The 23,504-nt window shown below is 38.3% G+C and overlaps 1 protein-coding gene across 1 annotated transcript in view; it reads left to right on the top strand.

Moving 5' to 3' along the window:
* MRPS28 (mitochondrial ribosomal protein S28) overlaps positions 1-23,133 on the top strand; it is a 99,656-nt gene extending 76,523 nt beyond the window's left edge. Inside the window, exon 3 of the mRNA XM_079901406.1 lies at positions 22,466-23,133. Coding sequence (XP_079757532.1) covers positions 22,466-22,634 — 169 coding nt within the window. The 3' untranslated portion in view covers positions 22,635-23,133. The remainder of the gene's footprint in view (positions 1-22,465) is intronic.
* Positions 23,134-23,504: the final 371 nt, after the last annotated feature.

Here is a 23,504-nt window from a genome sequence, read left to right on the forward strand (position 1 = left end):
TCTCTTTAAACAGGAGATCTTTGAAAACTTTTTTGTCAACTTCTGTCCAACCCCAACAGGAATCAACCGCTTGCCAAATCAGTTTGCCAGCCCCAGTAAGCCTTACAGCCAGACCTACATTGATTGTGACAGAACTAGTTATATGCCTGAACAATTTCTTTGTTAAATCAAGGCCTGTCCTGACTAGACTTTCACTGAGCATTTCCTAAGTCCTGTATATACATTCTCTTGTACAATCTTCTCAGCAATCCTAGGAGGTAGGTACTGTGGTGATTCCCATTTTACAATAAAGGTAACCTTGCTGAAGATTACATAATGATCATAGAGTTGTTCGCAAAAAAATGAGTAAATTGGGGAACAGAATTGTTCTTAAACACTGTCAATTTGTTATCCATGGTCCTAGTTATCACTGAATAATAAACCAATAAACCATGGCTTTCTTTAGCTATTAATATGACATGATATATGCTTTTTGAACAGAATTGTGCTATTCATTCACCCTTTTCTGGCAAGTTTAAAAGCTCCAGAATCTTGAGCTTTTTTCCCGCGTTTTGTAGGCACTGATTTAGGAAGTCCATGTACGTGGACAAGGAAAGCTATATACAGATAACCTCTATAAAATAGAATTTGAGAGCGGAAATGAATGCTCATCAAAGTTGAGTTTCTTGGGCTTACCAGGTGGCGCAGTGGTTGAGAGTCTGCCTGCCAATGCAGGGGACACGGGTTCGCGCCCCGGTCCGGGAAGATCCCACATGCCGCGGAGCGGCTAGGCCCGTGAGCCATGGCCGCTGAGCCTGCGCGTCAGGAGCCTGTGCTCCGCAGCGAGAGAGGCCACAACAGTGAGAGGCCTGCGTACTGCCAAAAAAAAAAAAAAAAAAAGTTGAGTTCCTTAATCCCTTTTTAGTAGTGAAGGAAAAAATTTTAATCACTATTCTTCCCCGTTTTGCTTTACTTTAAGAGCATAAGAATTTATTCAGAGATGCGAATATTAGTCAAAATGCTATCCTAACACAGTTCTTTTGGAATTTTAGTATTTTTTGAATCTTGTTTCTGGGTAGTAAAAGCCTTGAAATAGTATCATTATCTAATCCCAAGGAAATAGTCACAGCCTCCTACTAAATAAAAATAAAAGCAAAAAAAAAAAAGGCTCTTATTTACAATTTTTAATCACAAAGAGATCTTTGATTTTGATTCGGAGACTCCAGAGTGTGTAATATTTCTTTTTTTTGCAGAATTTTATTCCAAAGGTATTTGACTCTTAACAATATTTTACTCTATTAGCATTTAGAATAAAGTCACCCTAGAGATACCAATCTGCTCTGAAACAATTTCTTTTCTCAAATCAGAAGCAAAAAAAATCATCAGCTGGCTGAGCAGAAGCCCCCTGGTCACTGTGCAGTCACACTCCTGTGCTGATAGGAATGACCCAGCGATGGGGGAGCACTTGCAGCATTCTGTAACACTCTGTCAACATGTAGGCTGCTGCTCAGGATTTGAAGTAAATCAGTGTGGCCTTGAGATTGGAGCCCAGTTAAGGTGCACATATGACTAGTGGTGGAATGCACTGTGGTCAAATGTAGACTCCCAGTGTACAACTCCAGTTGCAGAAGTTTTGTGTAGCACATGAGAATGTATATTCACTGTAGTCTTCCACAAATGTTTATCAGGTGCCTATTATTTCTAGTGTAGTGCAGTGCTACAGAGCGCAATTTCAAAAGTATCACATTATTTAATAAATTTATTAAAGAGAGCACGTTAACAGAGAAAGTTAGCTCTATTTGACCTCTGTCACTTTTCTCATTTGTATCCAAGCAGAGGGTGATTTAGAAATGGCCTACCTAGGGAAGTGACAAACAGAAGGGGTAAAACATATGTTTTTCCTGGTCAATTAACTGTGCATTCTATCTGAAACAAAATTTAGTTTGTCATCTAGCCAGCAGTCATGTCAGTAATCATCTTTAACTTCAGATTTCAGCTAGATGAATAAGTTAATCGTGCCTAGCGGATATTGCTATCCAGAAATAAGTCAAGGCACCAACATGGTCTGAAAGAGTTAAGTGCTGAAAGGTAAACTAAAAAGTGATCAGATTTTCAGTATTTTATTGCATATCTGACCTACCGTCTGACCCTTTGACTGCTCTTTTTTTAACTTGCTTTCCAGCTTTCATGCTTCCTGAATGGTGGAAGACCTAATAAGTATTCTGAGTCATAGAATCATAAAATTTTAGAAATGGAAGGAATCTTAGAAATCATCTGATTCAGCCCTTACTGAATTCCAACTCCATCACTGCCGCAGTGCTCATCCGTTTTGAAAATTCCCTGTGATTTCCTCCATTAATGCACAAAACACCCAGTTCCTCTTCCAGCCAACTCTGTTAGAAGTTCTTCCTCATATTAAGCTGAAATCTGCTAAATCTGCCATTCTGTAACTTCTAACCATTTTTCTTATTTCTGCTTTTTGGAGGCATACAAAGTAGATGCACAAAATAAATATTGTGACCTCTTTAATAATATCATTATCTAATCCTTGCCTTTCAAATTCTTCTGACAGGTATAAGGTCCTTTTTCAACTTTTTTTTCAACCTGTTAACTGCTCTCCTTCCCTTAATTTTTCATTCACATAATACAAGATTCTTTCACTGTCTTCTTTCCAAACAGGTGAAAATTCCCTAGAGTGGTTAGAAAAGTGCAAGGAGATTGGGATTATCACGTGGGAAATGTGGAATATATACTTGTACTAATTCAGCCTAAATTACATTAACTTTGGGGGGGAACAAAATCACATTGGTGACTGTTATTGAGCTTTCAGCGATCTAAAAGCACCTTATCACATGAAATGCCTGTAAACAACTTGCTTTTCTGAATGTATGTAGTCAGTTTTCTGTTTTATTTTTAATTTCACAGAACTTCTCTAGGCTTCATTGCCCTCAGTTTTAAAAGGGCATGAACCAGAGTGTTTAATGCATATACCCAGATTTGGGGGTGCAGATGACAAATATCAGCCCGGAACTGTAAAGTGCCAAGTCACAGGCTCTATTCCAAGCCCTAAGGGTCTCTCTTAAAACCAACCTGACTTCAGCCTTGTCAGCATGTGATAGGAGTCTTTGTGCTCCATTCCCTGCTTCCACTACCCCATCCCTAACCGCCTCCACCACCACCAACCCCAGACACTGAGTCTCGTTCTACAGAGGAGGCTGTTTGAAGCACTCTGGATTACATGAAATCTGCAGGCATGTATTTGATTCTTTTATGAAAGGTTTTTCTCTCTCTGACTCTTGCCAGCCCACAGAGGCTACTGAGATAACAATCTCTTAAGCATTTGGCTTTCCAAAAGACATCTGGTAAAGTCTCATGTCTTATTGAAAGGGCACAGAAATCAGGACTGACCTGCTAAAGTAGTCCTACCTCCCACCGAGGGAATTGATGGAAAATGGGTTTTCCCTCCATTTTTGCCTCCATGGGTTGGGAGGGAGCAGGATAGTTTCTCCCTTTCTTGTTGGTACCCCCTTACCCCAGTTGAGCAGGTGTTTGTTGAAAATTCAGTAATACTTATTTAATAAGTAACTAATTCAGAGAGACAGAAACAAGATTAAAAGAAAAAAGGAAACTCTGAAAATGGGTTGGTAACAGTGAATTTAGAAGTCCTCTGTTCTCTTAATGTAGGCAAAACTACAGGAGTTAGGAATCTGGAGACAGAGTTTCTGCCATTGAAGGACATTATTAAGGACATTTTAGGGATGGGATCAGGAGATGACATCTACCATAAGATAATTTTGAAGCTAAATTTGACAGTTGTTGTATATGCCAGCAAGTGTTAGGTGTTCAAGTGCCATGGAAGTGATTTTGAAAATCTTTTGGTCATGAAAATATATCCTTAACTGCAATAATCCTTATATGGCCAACCTAAAATGATCCAGCCCTTTGTATAGATGGAAATACATATTAATCTCTTCAGTTTTCATAATAGAAAAACAACTTTGCTCGTCTCACATTTGATATTTAAAATGTGCAGTTCTAACTTTGACCTTCTGTATAACGTCTGTGCTGCATGCACGTGTTAGGGAAATTAAAGCTTGAATTGAGCAAGACTCAGCTTGGCCCCCAAACTGCCGTGAACCATTCATTTGGAGTTTGATTGAGACAGAGACTCAGAGAATGTAACTTATGAACACTTTAACCAATACTTTTTGAGCAAGACCCATTTGAGGAGTTTTTCCCCAAATATGCATGAATCTCCAGCTCTACCCTATTGATTTTGAGGGAGTAGGTCTGGGTTGGACTCTGGGCATCAGTATTTTTTAAAAAAGAAAACACTGTAAAAAGCTTCCATAGGCAATTGATTGTGTTTTGCCTCTCAGCTCTGACTCCCTGCAGACTCACCAAGTCTGTCCTTATTAAGTAACCCCTGGATTTTATTACCCTCCTCCCTCAGCCCCAAATTCAGACTTAAAGAACGCCTTCAATGAGTTTCGTTTTCCTTTTCTTTCTTTTATATATATTGAAGGTTGCTGTCAGACTTATCCATTTGAACAGTATTCTAGTTATCTTTAATAAAATTATATTTGAAGTTACTATCCTTTCAGTTATCTATTATACTTTATATAAGTATCAACATAGTGAATTTCATAATAGCTACTATTTATTGAGTTCGTATATATGTGACAGGCACTCTCCATACTTTATAATGTGTTAGGCATCAAAGCAGCCTTGCCAGGTGTGATGTATCGCTTTACAGATAAGTAAACAGTCCATACGAGGTAAGTTTCTTGTACTCAGTCACAGTCAAATCTAGACCTTTCTATAACTTTTTTTAATTCACATCTTTATTGGAGTATAAATGCTCCACAATGCTGCGTTAGTTTCCTCTATACAATAAAGAGAATCAGCTATATGTATACACATATCCCCTCCCTCTTGAGCCTCCCTCCCACCCTCCCTATCTCATCCCTCTAGGTCATCACAGAGCATCGAGTTGACCTCCTTGTGCTATGCAGCTGCTTCCCACTAGCTAGCTATTTTACATTTGTAGTGTATATATGTCAGTGCTACTCTCTCACTTCATCCCAGCTTCCCTTTCCCCCATGTGCCTTCAAGTCCATTCTCTAAGTCTGCATCTTCATTCCTCCCCTGCCACTAGGTTCATCAGTACCGCTTTTTTAGATTCCACGTATATGCGTTAGCATACGGTATTTGTTTTTCTCTTTCTGACTTACTTCACTCTGTATGACAGATTCTAGGTCCATCCACTTCACTACAGATAACTCAATTTCATTCCTTTTTATGGCTGAGTAATATTCCATTGTATATATGTGCCACATCTTCTTCATCAATTCATATGTTGATGGACACTTAGGTTGCTTTCATGTCCTGGCTATTGTAAATAGTGCTGCAATGAACATTGTGGTACATGACTCTTTTTAAATTATGGTTTTTTCAGGGTATATGCCCAGTAGTGGGATTGCTGGGTCGTATCGTAGTTCTGTTTTTCGTTTTTTAAGGAACCTCCATACTGTTCTCCATAGTTGCTGTGTCAATTTACATTCCCACCAACAGTGCAAGAGGGTTCCCTTTTCTCCACATGCTCTCCAGCATTTATTATTTGTAGATTTTTTGATGATGGCCATTCTGACCAGTGAGAAGTGATAATTCATTGTAGTTTTGATTTGCATTTCTCTAATGATTAGTGACATTGAGCATCCTTTCATGTGTTTGTTGGCAATCTGTATATCTTCTTTGGAGAAATGTCTATTTAGGTCTTCTGCCCATTTTAGGATTGGGTTGTTTGTTTTTCTGATACTGAGCTGCATGAGCTGCTTGTATATTTTGGAGATTAATCCTTTGTCAGTTGCTTTGTTTGCAAATATTTTCTCCCGTTTTGAGGGTTGTCTTTTCATCTTCTTTATAGTTTCCTTTACTGTGCAAAAGCTCTTAAGTTTCATTAGGTCCCATTTGTTTATTTTTGTTTTTATTTCCCTTACTCTAGGAGATGGGTCAAAAAGGACCTTGCTGTGATTTATGTCAAAGAGTGTTCTGCCTATGTTTTCCTCTAAGAGTTTTATAGTGTCCAGTGTCACATTTAGGTCTTTAATCCATTTTGAGTTTATTTTTGTGTGTGGCGTTAGGGAGTGTTCTAATTTCATTCTTTTACATTTAGCTGTCCAATTTTCCCAGCACTACCTATTGAAGAGGCTGCCTTTCCTCCATTGTATATTCTTGCCTCCTTTGTCAAAGATAAGGTGACCATATGTGTGTGGGTTTATCTCTGGGCTTTCTATCCTGTACCATTGATCTATATTGCTGTTTTTGTGCCAGTACCATACTGTCTTGATTACTGTAGCTTTGTAGTATAGTCTGAAGTCCAGGAGCCTGATTCCTCCAGCTCCATTTTTCTTTCTTAAGATTGCTTTGGCTATTTGGGGCCTTTTGTGTTTCCATACAAATTGTAACATTTCTTCTTCTAGTTCTGTGAAAAATGCCATTGGTAATTTGATAGGGATTGCATTGAATCTGTAGATTGCTTTGGGTAGCATAGTCATTTTCACAATGTTGATTCTTCCAATCCAGGAACATGGTATATCTCTCCATCTGTTTATGTTATCTTTGATTTCTTTCATCATTGTTTTATACTTTTCTGAATACAGGTCTTTTTTTTTTTTTTTTTTTTTTGCGGTATGCGGGCCTCTCCCTGTTGTGACCTCTTCCGTTGCAGAGCACAGGCTCCAGACGTGCAGGCTCAGTGGCCATGGCTCACAGGCCTAGCTGCTCCATGGCATGTGGGATCTTCCCGGACTGGGGCATGAACCCGTGTCCCCTGCATCGGCAGGTGGACTCTCAACCACTGCACCACCAGGGGAGCCCTGAATACAGGTCTTTTGTCTCCTTAGGTAGGTTTATTCCTAGGTATTTCATTCTTTTTATTGCAATGGTAAATGGGATTGTTTCCTTAATTTCTCTTTCTGATCTTTCATTGTTAGTATATAGGAATGCAAGAGATTTCTGTGCATTAATTTTGTTTGTATCCTGCAACCTTACTAAATTCATTGATTAGTTCTAGTAGTTTTCTGGTGGCATCTTTTAAGATTTTCTATGTACAGTATCGTGTCACTGGCAAAAGGTGACAGTTTTACTTCTTCCTTTCCAATTTGTATTCCTTTTATTTCTTTTCCTTCTCTAATTGCTGTGGCTAGGACTTCCAATACTATGTTGAATAATAGTGGTGAGAGTGGACATCCTTGTCTTTTTCCTGATCTTAGAGGAAATGCTTTCAGTTTTTCACCATTGAGAATGATGTTGGCTTGCGTTTGTCGTATATGGCTTTTATTATGTTGATGTAGGTTCCCTCTATGCTCACTTTCTGTAGTGCTTTTATCATAAATGGGTGTTTAATTTTGTCAAAAGCTTTTTCTGCATCTATTGAGATGGTCATATGGTTTTTATTCTTTAATTTGCTAATATGGTGTATCACATTGTTTTGCATTTATTGAAGAATACTTGCATCCCTGGGATAAATCCCACTTGATCGTGGTGTATGACCTTTTAATATGTTGTTGGATTCTGTTTGCTAATATTTTGTTGAGGATTTTTGCATCTCTTTTCATCAGTGATATTGGTGTATAATTTTCTTTTTTTGTGTTATCTTTGTCTGGTTTTGGTATCAGGCTGATGGTGGCCTCGTAGAATAAATTTGGGAGTGTTTCTCCCTCCACAATTTTTTGGAAGAGTTTCAGAAGGATAGATGTTAACTCTTCTCTAAACGTTTGAAAGAATTCGCCTGTGAAACCATCTGGTCCTGGACTTTTGTTTGTTGGAATATTTTTAATTACAGTTTCGATTTCATTACCTGTGATTGATTTGTTTATATTTTCTAATTCTTCCTGGTTCAGTCTTGGAAGATTGTACTTTTCCAAGAATTTGTCCATTTCTTCCAGGTTGACTATTTTATTGGCATACAGTTGCTTGTAGTAGTCCTTTATGATCTTTTGTATTTCTGCAGTGTCAGTTGTAATCTTTCCTTTTTCATTTCTAATTTTACTGATTTGAGTCCTCTTACTTTTTTTTTTTTTTTTTTTTTGCGGTACGTGGACCTCTCACCGTTGCAGCCCCTCCCGCTGTGGAGCACAGGCTCTGGACGCGCAGGCTCAGTGGCCATGGCCCACAGGCCCAGCCGCTCCGCGGCACGTGGGATCCTCCTGGACCGGGGCACGAACCCGCATCCCCTGCATCGGCAGGCGGACCCCCAACCACTGCGCCACCAGGGAGGCCCTCCTCTTCCTTTTTTTATTGATGAGTCTGGCTAAAGGTTTATCAATTTTGTTTATCTTCTCAAAGAACCAACTTTTAGTTTTATTGATCTTTGCTCGTGTTTTCTTTGTTTCTATTTCATTTATCTCTGCTCTGATCTTTATGATTTCTTTCCTTGTACTAACTTTGCGTTTTCTTTGTTCTTCTTTTTCTAGTTGCTTTAGGTGTAAGTTTAGATTGTTTATTTGAAGTTTTTCTTGTTTCTTGAGGTGAGCTTGAATTTCTATGAACTTCCCTTTTAGAACTGCTTTTGCTGCGTCCCATAGATTTTGGATTGTCTGGTTTTCATTGTCATTTGTTTCTAGGTATTTTTTAATTTCTTCTTTGATTTCTTCAGTGAACTCTTGGTTATTCAGCAATGCACTGTTTAACCTCCATTTATTTGTGTTTTTTACTGTTTTTTTCCTGTAATTGATTTCTAATCTCATAGCATTGTTGTTGGAAAAGATGCTTGATACGATTTCAGTTTTCTTAAATTTTCCAAGCCTTGATTTGTGACCCAAGATGTCATCTATTCTGGAGAACATTCCATGTGCACTTGAGAAGAAAGTGTTTTCTTGAGCTTTTAGGTGGAATGTCCTAAAAATATCAATTAAGTCTCTCTGGTCTGTTCTGTCATTTAAAGCTTGTGTTTCCTTATTTATTTTCTAACTGGATGATCTGTCTATTGGTGTAAGTGGGATGTTCCAGTCCCCCACTACTATTGTGTTACTGTCGATTTCTCCTTTTATGGCTGTTAGCATTTGCCTTATATATTGAGGTGCTCCTGTGTTGGGTGCATAAATATTTATAATTGTTATGTCTTCTTCTTGGATTGATCCCTTGATCATTATGCAGTGTCCTTCCTTATGTCTTTTAACAGTCTTTATTTTAAAGCCTATTTTATCTGATATGAGTATTGCTACTCCAGCTTTCTTGTGATTTCCATTTGCATGGAATATCTTTTTCCATCCCCTCACTTTCAGCCTGTATGTGTCCCTAGGCCTGAAGTGGGTTTCTTGTAGACAGCGTATATAAGGGTCTTATTTTTTTATCCATTCAGCCAGTCTATGTCTTTTGGTTGGAACAGTTAATCCATTTACATTCAAGGTAATTATTGAAATGTATGTTCCTATTACCATTTTCTTAATTGATTTGGTTTGGTTTTTGTAGGTCTTTTCCTTCTCTTGTGTTTCCCACTTAGAGAAGTTCCTTTAGCATTTGTTGTAAAGCTGGTTTGGGGATGCTGAATTCTCATAGTTTTTGCTGCCTGTAAAGCTTTTGATTTCTCCATCGAATATGAATGAAATCCTTGCTGGGTAGAGAATATTGGTTGTAGGTTTTTCCCTTTCATCACTTTAAATATGTCCTGCCACTCCCTTCTGGCTTACAGAGTTTCTGCTGAAAGATCAGCTGTTAACCTTATGGGGGTTCCCTTGTAGGTAATTTGTTGCTTTTCCCTTGCTGCTTTTAATATTTTTTCTTTGTATTTAATTTTTGATAGCTTAATTAATATGTGCCTTGGCGTGTTTCTCTTTGGGTTTATCCTGTAAGGGACTCTCTGCACTTCCTGGACTTGATCGACTCTTTCCTTTCCATGTTAGGGAATTTTTCGACTATAATCTCTTCAGATATTTTCTCAAACACTTTCTTTTTCTCTTCTTCTTCTGGGACCCCTATAATTCGAATATTGGTGCATTTAATGTTGTCCCAGAGGTCTCTGAGACTGTCCTCAATTCTTTTCATTCTTTTCTCTTTATTTTGCTCTCCAGCAGTTATTTCCACCATTTTATCTTCCAGCTCACTTATCCATTCTTCTGCCTCAGTTATTCTGCTATTGATTCCTTTCCGAGTATTTTTAATTTCAGTTACTGTGTTGTTCATCACTGTTTGTTTGCTCTTTACTTCTTCTAGATCCTTGTTAAACGTTTCTTGTATTTTCTCCATTCTGTTTCCAAGATTTTGGATCATTTTTATTATCATTACTCTGAATTCTTTTTCACATAGGTTGCTTATTTCGTCTTCATTTATTTGGTCTTGTAGGTTTTTACCTTGCTGTTCGTCTGTAACATATTTTTTTGTCGCTTTTTTCTTTTTTTTTTGATGGGTGGGGCTGTATTCCTGTCTTAGTGGTTGTTTGGCCTGAGGCATCCAGCAGTGGAGTTTTCAGGCAGTTGGATAGAGTCGGGTCTTGGTGGTGAGATGAGGACCGCTGGGAGGCCTCATTCTGATGAATATTCCCTGGGGTCTGAGGTTCTCTGATAGTCCAGTAGTTTGGACTTGGTGTCCCACCACAGGAGCTCGGGCCCAACCTCTGGCCTGGGAACCAAGTTCCCGCATGCCATGTGGTGTGGCAAAAAAAAAAAAGAAAAAAGGAGCAGTACAATAACAAAGAATAAAAAATAAAATAAAATTAGAAAGATAAAAAATATATTAGGAAAAATAAAAATATGATTGAAACAACTGCAACAAGGTAAACAAAACCACAAAAGAAAGAAAAAAAAAAAACGGCCTTGGCTCTGGGGGGCAGAGTTTAGGTGGGGTTGGCTCCTAGGCAGGGGCGGGGTTTAGGGTGGGGTGGGGCCTAGGTGGGGGTGGGGTTGACATTTGAGCGTGGGGTGGGGCCTCTGCTTAAGACCTATGCGGAAGGGGAGAGGCAGCACATCCAAAGGGGGGCCTCCGTAGTGTGGAGTTCTGGAGTTTGGAGGGAAGGCCCTGGGTGAGGGTGTGTGGGTGGGGTTTAGGCCCAGAGCCATTGGAGGGTGTCTCAGAGGGTGTCTCCGAGTGTAGAGGTAGGGCCCTGGGTTGGGGTGTAGGGGTGGGGCTTGGGCTCTGCACAGCAGGAGGGAGGCTCTGAGGGCAGAGGATTAGGCCTTGGAGCCCAACAGGCTCCCCGGTGCCTAAGTGGACAGGGAAAGCCCTGGCCATGTTTCCTTCTGTTCCTCCCTGCCCCCCACATACTGTCTCCCCCGTGGTCTCCCCTTTTGGACCCCTAACTGTGGGTGGGTCCCGCTGGGTGTAGGAACTCCCTTCCTCCAACCACCCTTCAGGGGTGCCGGTCGGTAGGTCAGGCCTTTACTTTTGCTCCCCCTTCCCTCCTTCACACTCCCTCAGGACCCGCACAGCTGGAGGGGGCCTCGGTGGACAGAGGGTCAGGCCGGGGATCTCAGCAGGCTCCTGGGGGCCGAAGTGAGTGGGGGAAGCCTGGCCATGCTCCCTTTTGATCCTTTGCCCTCCCAGTGGTCCCCCAGTTTCCCCCTTTGGGCGTGGGATCCCTTCTCCTCCCCCAGCCGCACCTCAGGGCACTACTCCCGTCCAGCCTACACTTCTCCTCCCTCCCACTCCGCCCCCCCACTCTCCACATCCTACCCAGTCGCTAGGGGTTCCTCCCGTCCCCTTAGGTGTCTGTGGTCCCCCACTGGTGCCTGGTAGGTGCCCTAGTTGTGCGGAGACACGAATTCTGCGTCCTCCTAGTCTGCTATCTTGACTCCACTCCTCTATAACTTTTTAAAGCCCATATTCCTTCCTCTGTTCTACACTGACAAAACTTATCTCTGGCAATAAATGTGTATATTTTCTTTTCTCATAAAACAAAACTTGTATACCACAAAATGTATCCTTTGCTTAGATGCTGTAATTCTGGCTCCAACTCTGATCTAATGTTAGTCATCAGCGTATCTCAGGTGCCTGAAAGCATTTATTCCTTATGTTTCCTTTGGAGTTTTTGGCCCCTCTAAATATAAATGTGTGTATATTCTTTTTCATTATATATGTATATTCTGACCAGCAGCAAACATTTTGGTTTTTTAAAAATAAATATAGAGTTGATATAGTTATTAGGTTATAGGGTTTTCCTTTCCCTAATTTCTTGACACATCTTATTTTGTTAACTGTAAGAATAAAGTTATAACTATCATTATTGATGCTATATGTAATATATTACATTATATTTATATTCCACATTATTAAAAAGTGAAATTTATTGGACATTTAAAAATGTTCCATTTTCACATTTCATAAAACAAATCAATGTTTGAACAAGAGACAGAACTTCTGTTTGTGGAATGAAATACTTAACTGGCAGGGCAAGGTTAAAAAGAACTTGGTTTAAGGGAAAAACAAAATCATACGTTTATAGTAGAGTTGCAGAAAAAGATTAAAATTCTTATCCATGATGATAGCAATTTGAGGAAATGCATTTTAGTATTATGAACATTTTAAATTTTAATGAGTTGAATTATTGGAGAGCTACAGAACTTTATGAGCACTCTCTACCTTTATTTTGTTAACCATGGACGCTGTGCTTGATAAGACAGAATAGATAGTATGTGGTGAGTCAGTCTTGACAGGCATCTTACAGATTGAACAGAAAGAAGCAATAGACTAGAAACACTGTCAAGGAAACACAGTGATGGTACTTTGAAAAAGGAAGACAAATCTGAAATACACCACAGAGTCTGCATATAAAAGTTCTTGTTAATTGAATATTTAAGACTATAATAATATTTTATATATTTAATAAAAAGTCTTAAAAGTTTGCATTTTGTATGTATATTTAATCAATTTTTCACTTAATAGCTCTCTATATCTGTTTTCAAACACTTAAAATTGTGTAAAAGTAGAATAAAATCATAGAACTGCAAAAGACCTTAGGTCTCTTCTAACATTGTGCTTTTCAAAACTGAGGAAATTGATGCCCAGACAGTTCATTTAAAGAAGAACAAAGTACATATATTCCCTCATGCTCACATGCAAATGCTCTCCCTCTCACACACACGCACACACACGGACAAAGTATGGGCTTAATACAGAGATCAGCATTACTGTGAACATTTGTATGAATTAGAAAAGACAAATAGGTGGTAATTGAACCATTAGAAACATTGTAGCTTTCTCTCTTCAGAAAACAAAATTTTACTTCTAAAGTCTTGAAACTTTAACGAATTGTAAGAAAATCAGAAAAAGTTCTAAACTATTTTAACTTACTGGGATGAAAACATAGATGGTTAATGATTTCAAGAGAACTATTTTTAAAACCTCTGAGATCTATGATTACAGCAAGACAGCTAAATTGACTAGCAAAGTCAGAACTCCTTGCAAGATTCTCTTTGGATACTGAGGTTCAATCCAAGCCTTGTATTTGTCGGCTTTGTATTATTTAATATATGTATATCAAAGAACTAGTCAGAGAGACTGTCTCTATTTTAAGTCTACGAGAACCGTCACCAGCATGCACTGACAGATGTTAAAGAATGTCTGTGGAAAGAATGTCAAAAACCTCTCCAAAGGAAAGTCTTTAAACCATGTCCTTAATACAGAAATGCAAAACCAGATTTAATTGCCCTTTTCCTAAACAGCTCAGACATGCAGGCTCATTTACTGCAGCATATGGTCTGCGAAAATGCGCAGTGGAAGAGAGCAGTGATGGTGAAGGCTGGCATTGAGTCCATTTAGGCTGGAGTTCACAAAGATCAGTCGGAGGCAAGCACTTGAAGTTAAAGAAACACGCCAAGCAGTGAAAACACAGGCTATTTTCATTTTGAACATGCTTACTGGAGACATCCTATTTGCTTTCAAGACAACAGTATTCAATGTTTTATAATATGAAATACAGCATTTCTGAAAAACTAATATCCAAAGTTTTTTTTCCTAATTAAAAAAGGTATAAAAAATAGACAACCTTGCATTAAGCCATGGAGACTTTTTTCTGATAATTTACTATTTGTTACCACTGAAAGTAACCATTTTTCTAGTGGGGAACAGTTAAAACAATGAGTTGGGTGGCAGCAACATGGTTTACATTTTATTTCAAAGGGAAGACATTATGAGACCATATGAAGTGGTAACTTCTTATCACTCCTAAAGGGATTAAGTTTACAGTTCTTGCAAGAAGTCAGAGGTAACTGAGAACTTAAGAAAAGGAAGAGGAGAAAAAAAATCTGTGAATCCTCTTATACAGCTTTGTGGTGTTGGCAAGTGACTTCCATGTATCTTAATTTTCTATCTGTAACATGGAAGAAGCTATCTTTACAGAGAATTTTGTTTTAACCTCTAAATATCTAAAAGACAGTTCAGTTGCTATGTGTCTAGTACAGTGTCACACAGATTTGAGGAAAAATACAAAAAACAACAGAAAGGAAAGAAACATTTGACGAGTTAGGAATGGCAAACATGGATCTGATGGTTTATTATTGCTGGAATCTAATTAGTAATAGCTATTTATTATAACAAATTATTTCAGAGTTCTATTTTTCCTGTAAAGCTAGCCTTTCTTCCAGTGTTATGTATTATAGGGCAAATATGCTTACTATTTTTATTGTCAATTTGAAATTGTCTACAACTGCACTAAATGGCTATTTAAATTTAATTCAAATTAAATAAAATTTAAAATTTTGGTTCCTCACTCACATTAGTCATATTTCAAGTGCTCAATGATCACCTTATATGGAATGTTTCTGTCATTACAGAAAGTTATGTTGGGCAGTGGTGTTTTGATATTATTGATATTTTAGTTAAGTTTTTATCAATGCATTTCATTGAAAGGTGAGAAGGTAAATCATATACTTTTAAATAGCAGGTGTGGAGGAGATGGATCTCCTCCCAATGCAAACAATAAGCCAAAGTTTAAGCTGTAAAGAAGGTACATTTAGCCCATGTAGCAAGACACAAAAATGAAATGGTGGTGTTGTTATGGCAGTGTGATTTTCTGAAATAGTGAGCAACTCTTGCTAACATTGTGGATAAAGTCAGTCTTCCATTAATTTACACAGTAATCACATTCTTGGAAATTTAGTGTATACTTAAACTTTTATTTTTTAAATTAATTTATTTATTATTTATTTTTGGATGCATTGGGTCTTTGTTGCGGTGCACAGGCTTCTCATTGCAGTGGCCTCTCCTTTTGTGGAGCACGGGCTCTAGGCACGCAGGCTCAGTAGTTGTGGCTTGCAGGCTTAGTTGCTCCGCAGCATGTGGTATCCTCCCGGACCAGGGTTCGAACTCGTGTCCCCTGCATTGGCAAGCGAGTTCCTAACCACTGCGCCACCAGGGAAGCCCTAAACTCTTATTTTTAAAAAAACAACTCTTTATATTTAGCAGACAGAGTTTTAGGCTTAGATAATTATAAGCAGGTTTTTCACCCACATCAATGTCTATCACAGATGCAGGCCAACTCTGTTGTATGAAAGAGTTCTGTGCATTACAGAATGTCTCCATCCCATCCACCCCTACTAAATGGCAACCTGATCATTGCCATACAGTACTTCTGAACATTTCCAACACATTTTGGTATAATTATTTGCTATAAACAAACATTTATGGTATAAATATTCAAGATGGTGGGACCCATTCAGCTTCTTAAGAGTCATCTCAAGCCTGTTCCTTTGTTGGATACATTTTATTGATTTATCTTTTTATTCCATGTTTATTTTATTTATTATTTATTTTTTAATTGAAGTATAGTTAATTTACAGTGTTGTATTAGTTTCTGGTATACAGCAAAGTGATCTAGTTATACATGTATATATATTCTTTTTCATATTCTTTTCCATTATAGTTTATTACAAGGCATTGAATATAGTTCCCTGTGCTATACAGCAGGACCTTGTTTATTTATTTTACATACTGTAGTTTGCATCTGCTAATCCCAAATTCCTAATTTATCCCTCCCCCCCTTACCCCCCTTTTCCATATTTTTTAAAGTGAAAATATGCTTCTGTGGACCTAATTTTCTTTTTAACACCTGTCCTTATTCATTCCTAATAGTTTTAAACTTAAGGAAGTGACCAGGGTAATGAAAGAAAAATTCCTTCTCTACATATGCCATGGACTTTTGTCTTATATCCATTAGAAAATGAGGCTGTGGTAGAGGCTGGGTCTACCGCTTACCAACTGTGTGGCTGTGAGCAGTGGCCCAGTGAGCTTGTTCATTGAAGTCCTAGGTTTCATTAAGAAACACATTGGGAATTAAACAACAGGTATAATTATCACAAGGCCATGTTGTTGTGTAGATGGAATGAGAACCCATTTCTTTCACCTCAAGAAATATTAACAGACTTAAAATCTAGCACAAAACTTTTTAATCTTATAGTCTGTAGATGACCTTCAGGTAACCTGTGAACCTCTTAAAATTGTAGCAAAATTATGGGTATTTGTGCATTTTTAGAAGGAAGAGTCCATTGATGTAATCAAAGGAATGAGGAAAAACTAATTAAAATTTTTAAATAATAAAACCTCATTATAGAAAGAAGACATAGAGGAGATAGTGTCTGGTATATAAAGAAAGGGGATGGTTGATTAGGTTAGAAGTTAAGTCTGCTATTGAAACGGTAATTTTTTTTCCTTAATTTTTGAATTTTATTTATTTATTTTATACAGCAGGTTCTTATTAGTCATCAGTTTTATACACATCAGTGTATACATGTCAATCCCAATCCCCCAATTCATCACACCACCACCACCACCCCCCTGTGGCTTTCCCCCATTGGTGTCCATACGTTTGTTTTCTACATCTGTGTCTCAACTTCTGCCCTGTAAACCGGTTCATCTGTACCATTTTTCTAGGTTCCACATACATGCGTTAATATACAATATTTGTTTTTCTCTTTCTGACTTACTTCACTCTGTATGACAGTCTCTAGATGTATCCATGTCTCTACAAATGACCCGATTTCATTCCTTTTTATGGCTGAGTAATATTCCATTGTATATGTGTACCACAGCTTCTTTATACATTTGTCTGTCCATGGGCATTTAGGTTGCTTCCATGTCCTGGCTATTGTAAATAGTGCTGCAGTGAATATTGTGATACATGACTCTTTTTGAATTATGGTTTTCTCAGGGTATAGGCCAGTAGTGGGATTGCTGGGTCATATGGTAGTTCTATTTTTAGTTTTTTAAGGAACCTCCATACTGCTCTCCATAGAGGCTGTATCAATTTACATTCCCACCAACAGTGCAAGAGGGTTCCCTTTTCTCCACACCCTCTCCAGCATGAAATGGTAAATTTTAAAGGAAGCTAAAAAATGCTTCTTGGAAGAAAAAATAATGAACCTATTGAGTTGATCATCTTCCCCTTCCAAGAAATAGTATGTGCTAAAAATAGATTCATTGACAGCTTAACTCCATCAAGAATTAAGGAAGAGTGATAGGAGATAGGTAAAATTAGACAGCTCTACCTGCCCCTCAATCCTCAGTGTTCCTTGAACCACTGTCATAAAGAATACTAGAATAGATAAGTCACTGTGACTGACAATATATTCTACTTTCTTGTTTTCAGTTATATTGTGGTTAATGCTGGGAAGTGTGGACTGTTAAATGTGCAGTTCTCTGAATTTTACTTGCTTTTGTTCAGTGCTATTTTGCCTCACATCTTCAAAGGAAATTCAGCATTCATTTCAAGAGAAATTGGTTTCTTTCTTGTAGGACATTTATAATGTATTTATATATATTGCATGTTATATACATTATATAATACATTTTAAGAGAGGAATGCTTATACCATTAAAATAAGTAAGATTTGAATCAAAGCAAATTATTGAAAGAAAACCCACCCCAAAAACATACCTTCTACAGAAATCCTTCATTGGTTTAATTATTACTTGGAATTATATCTGGGACCGCTCTTGTACTCCCCATCACGCCAAGGCTGGAGCATCAGGTGTCACTGGGTTTGTTTTGATGGTGATGGTGGTGGTGGTGGTGGTGGTGGTGACTGGTGATGGTAGCTAACATTTATTGAGTATTTATAAGGGCTTGGCAGGTGTTAACTCATTTCATGCTCATAGGAACCTAGAAGGCATAATTATTCCCATTTTACAAATGAGGAAGCTGAAACAGAGAGATGAAGTAACAGCTCAGAGTTGCAGATTTATGGATAGAGCTGGGCACACATCTGGCCATCTGGCTCCAGAGTCTAGAGTCTTGACCACCACATTGCCTCTTCTGGATATTTATACTTAGGCCCAAATCTTTGAATAAATAGACCATTTAAGAACTGCATGAACAAGCTGGGGAAAGAGGTTACTGGCATTTTCATTTTAAATCTTGTTGTGTGGAACAGTGGAAACCCAAATGGGAAGACTAAGTAGTATTAAGTGATTGTCAAAGACTACAATACTGAAGGTTCACCTCACATTTCATTGGCAGAAATGGAGTTCTCAGAAATACATTAGTTATTTCTTTACTTCCCTTTAATAAAGTGTTTCAAAGTTAAAGCGCGAGGGCGAGAGAGAGGCATGGACATATATACACTAACAAACGTAAGGTAGTTAGCTAGTGGGAAGCAGCCGCATAGCACAGGGAGATCAGCTTGTGCTTTGTGACCGCCTGGCGGGGTGGGATAGGGAGGGTGGGAGGGAGGGAGACGCAAGAAGGAAGAGATATGGGAACATATGTATATGTATAACTGATTCACTTTGTTATAAAGCAGAAACAAACACACCATTGTAAAGCAACTATACCCCAATAAAGATGTTTAAAAAAAAAAAGAAAAGTTAAAGCACAGATAAACTCCACATTAATTGTATGGCTCCTATTCCTGTTGAGTGAGGACTATGCTAACCTTTCCATGTCCGGGGTCTCCCAGAAAGGACAGTCTGTGTCTGGGAGAGGCAGCCCCACCCCCACTGTCAGTAGGCTTTGTTCAAGGGACTGTTCTTAGGTGCCTTTCTCTATTATATATTGTCATTCCCTGACCTTTTTTTTTTTTTTTGATCTGTTTAAATTACTCACCCTAAAGTCTGTTGGCTTTTTCATCACTTATAGGAAACATCTGTTACCCTCAAAGGCTGTTAATGGTGGCCACAAAGTCCTGTCAAAGGTCCTCATTTTACTGGCCCTTTGTATGTGTGTAGGATGCTGTGTCTTGTATACAATAAAGGTAATTCTAGGCCAGATTTCTCTCAAATGCTGATCAGAGAAGACTGCATCCAAATCACCTGGGGAGCTTGTTAAAAAGGGAAATTCCCAAGTTCCACCCTAGATTTGCCAGCTCCCTCTCTGGGGTTGCTTCCCTCATTTGCATTTTTAATAAGCACCCCAGGTGCTTCTGATGTACTGGAAAGTGAAAAACCACTGTTCAAAAGGCTACATTAAATGAAATGTATACATCTCAGTACTGTAAGAGAGGCAGATGTGATTAAAGCCCTGCGCATAACGAACCTGTAGTCTGCTAGGGAAGAAAAACAGAAATAATGCACAGTGAAAATTAAGTACCATAAAAGTAGAAACAGCTACTTCCTGGTAGCAGAAGTCAGAGAATCTTCTAGAGGTTTTTTTTGTTTAGTGCAAAGTATATACATGTGGGTGATTCTTCATTCATTTAGCACATGTAAAGTCCTGCAGTTCCATTTTTCATCTCCTTTACCAACTCACTGGATAATTTCTAGAATTTGCATAATTTTTAGAGATGAAGACAAAACTTTCATATTATTAAAGGCTACTACACCTAAAAAAAGTTTTCCTTTCCATAAACTACCAAGCATACTGTGCACTCATGGTATTTCTGATTTTATTTTTTAACAGGAGATTGCTAGCATTTTATGACACAGAACCATCTACACTGAGAGCTTCCCCTTCAGTGAGACCATGCCCAGAAATTGTGTCCCAAGTGTTTGTGAATGTTCAACCCTTTTCATAAAAAGTCACTGTTCCCCTTCATCATGGTTGTTTATAGGCCAGATATGAATAATGGAAGGAGAAGAGAACTAACTTTATTAACTACTGTGCACCAGGCACTGTGCCAGGCAAACTTCAGAGAGGTTAAGTAAATGAGCCAGGCCACACAGCTGCTAAGGCCAAGAGAATGGAAAGCCTAGGTAGTCGGTGTGGTGGCTTTTGCCAGCAAGCGTCTTGTTAATTTATTGACAAATATTTGAGGACCTGCTGCATTGGCACTGGAAGGATACAGAGATAAATACAGTGCCGGATCTTGGGGAGCATTCGATCTAATGAGAAATCGGAGATTTACACAGTTAACCAATACAGGTGAGTGAAGGGCACTGACATTTGCACTTACTGGGCTATGCGTTTTCAATATATAATATTATCCCATTTAACCATCCCAGCAAACCTGCCAAGTGGTCGAAGTCTGTTATATAGATGAGGGAATTGTGGTTCAGAGAAAGCAAGTTACCCAAGGTTACCCAACTCGTAAGTAGCAGGACTCAGATTTGCATCCAAGTCTGTGACTGCAGAACCTCTGTCTTCCTTGGCAATTCCAATGACAGAATCTGCATTCTGATAAGGGGAATGTGGAGGCTCTCAGGAGCTGCATTTGATGCATTCTACCTGGATACTTAGGAATCAATAGGATTTATTTAGAAGGAAAGGCCAAGCAGTGCTACAACAGAAGCAAAGGTGCAGAGCAGTAGAAGTGTGTGGGAATGGACGTTAGGCCATTTCCACATAAGCAGAGCAGATACGGAACCATCGTGAGAGGTAGACTAGGAAGGTGGGCTCCGGGAAGACCAGGTCCTACCTCAAGCTTTAGCTAAGGATGATGAGATCTGAAGGGCTAAGCTCAAGAAATACCTGTGTTAAAAAATGAACAAAACTTGATAACTAATTGGATGTTGTGCGGGGGGGTGGCGGGGGGGAAGGTGGTCGACGTGAATCAAAGCTGATTAAATGAATCACTGGAGTAGTGCTGTAAGGACAAATGAAAGACTCCATTAGAACACAGGTTACAGCTCCAAGTAATGCAGAAAATAGTGTTCAGCTTTACCTTGTCTGTGAACTAGCTTGTTTTCCCAGTGGTTAATTCATATGGAATGTGTTCTATAACTGCTGTTTTCTAAGAATATAAAGCTATGCCTTAATATTCTAGGATATCTCTTTAATTTTTTTAAACAGAGACAGAAAGTAAGGTCTATGCCGTCAGATACACACACCCATGTACATATATACATAAACATACATATAGAAGGACTATATGTGATTGACTAAATGCGACTGACATCATCATTTTCCAAATTTTACAAAAGGACATTTCTTTCTGTAACCAGAAAGAAAAATAACTTAAAAAAAAAAAAAAAAGGGGCTTCCCTGATGGCGCAGTGGTTGAGAATCTGCCTGCCAATGCAGGGGACACGGGTTCGAGCCCTGGTCTGGGAAGATCCCACATGCCGCAGAGCAACTGGGCCCGTGAGCCACAACTACTGAGCCTGCGCGTCTGGAGCCTGTGCTCCGCAACAAGAGAGGCCGCAATAGTGAGAGGCCCGCGCACCGCGATGAAGAGTGGCTCCTGCTTGCCACAACTAGAGAAAGCCCTCGCACAGAAACGAAGACCCAACACAGCCATAAATAAATAAATAAATAAATTTATTTTAAAAAAAAAAGCCAAATAGCCTAAATGTTTACTTGATGGACCACTTATAAATTCCTGCAGAATACCTAATCAAACATTGTTCATTATATGGTCTACTAAAATCAATTTCCAGTGACTTTTTTGGAGAACTCTGTTTCTTCATTTTCTGTTTATATAAAATTGTTTTAATTTTAAGACTTAGAGTACTCTAGGTATATATTTTTAGATTTTTAAAGATTTGTGGTTTTCATTCAGTAGCCATATTTTCACTCTCCTGTACCTTTTCATAATGTTGATGTTAAACTCTTAAAATAATTGATCAAGGAAGAAAAACAAATGAGTATCAGTTTTCATTTGGTTTTATGAAATACTTGAATAATTTTTTTGACCAAATTGAGCCGTCATGCATGTTATGGCCAGCATTATACTTTAGTTACAGTTCAATCAATCCCCAGTACTAAGTACTTTGCACTTAGACTGTTTTCCATTTTGTTTTTGTAAAATTTCTTTTACTTTAAAAGAAGATTTTAATTTTAGAAGACAAAATGTTTCTGAAAACATTTTTTCCCCTTGATACTTTTTGACTTTAAAAATAACTGACATTAAAATAAATGTCAGTTTCAAGAACCAACTTGTTTGAATTTCAGTTTGGAATACATTTTTATTTAGGTTATAAAATCTTTGAAGGCAGCTTTAAGATGAAAATTCTGATACAACTAAATTACTTTTCTGTCAAAAACAACTATTTCTCATATACTAGTGTTAATTTTGTTATCTTGAGCCAACACAAATTAAAATTAGAATTTGGGTTTTACTTTAAAGTAGTTGTTCATTTAGTGATATTCAGAATTAATGGAATTTTTTTTTCTTACTATTTAGGAAATACCAGAAAGGAACCAGAGTCCGGCTGCGACTATTAGATCTTGAACTTACATCTAGGTTCTTGGGAGCCACAACAGATACAACTATCCTAGAGGCTGAAGCAATTCTGTTAGGACTCCAGGAGAGTAAAGACTCAAAATCAAAAGAAGAACGTCGTGAAAAATAAATGAACTTTGCTTAGCGTATTCACTCCTTTTTTGTTGAACCCAGGTATTCATCACGAATGCCATTAGACAATTATGAATAAATGATTGAAGAAGACATAGTAAATGCAAGCTATAATTATAGCTCTTATTTGTCAGAATTTTCTTTAGGTGTAGCTCTCCTCCTCCTGTTTTTATACCCATTCTTTCCTTTGATTGGAATAGTGTAAACTGTACTGAGAAACTCTGTCATTCAATAAATATGTTTTGAGTGCACTCTGTGCATGGCACTGTTCTAAATACTAAAGAAACTGCAGTAAACAAGTTAGACAAAATTGCTTGCCTAGTATAGCTTACCTCTGGCTGGGGGAAATTGATACAAATAAGTAAAATATTGATATATAGTATGTTAGGGATGTGTGCTGAGGACAGAAATAGAGCAGGAAGGACAGAGGATCTGAATAGACATTTTTCCAAAGAAGACACAGATGGCCAAGAGGTACATGAAAAAGTGCTCAAAGTCAGGGAAACGTGTCAAAACTACGAGATACCACCTCACACCTGTTGGAATGGCTGTCATGAAAAGGCAAGAAATAGCAAGTGTTGGCGAGGATGTGGAGTTTTAAAAGGGAACCCTTGTGCACTGTTTGTAGGAATGTCAGTTGATGCAGCCACTATGGCAAACAGTATAGGGGTTCCTCAAACAATTAGAATTATCACATGATCCAGCAATTCCAGTTGTGGGTATTTCCAAAGAAAATGAAAACATTAACTCAAAAATATATGCACCCTCATGTTCATTGCAGCATTATTTACAATAGCCAAGGTATGGAAGCAACCTAAGTGTCCATCAATGGATTAATGGATAAGGAAACTGTGATACACACACACAC

Source organism: Stenella coeruleoalba (assembly GCF_951394435.1).
Source record: "Stenella coeruleoalba genome assembly, chromosome: 17".
In the NCBI taxonomy this organism is placed as follows: domain Eukaryota; kingdom Metazoa; phylum Chordata; class Mammalia; order Artiodactyla; family Delphinidae; genus Stenella; species Stenella coeruleoalba.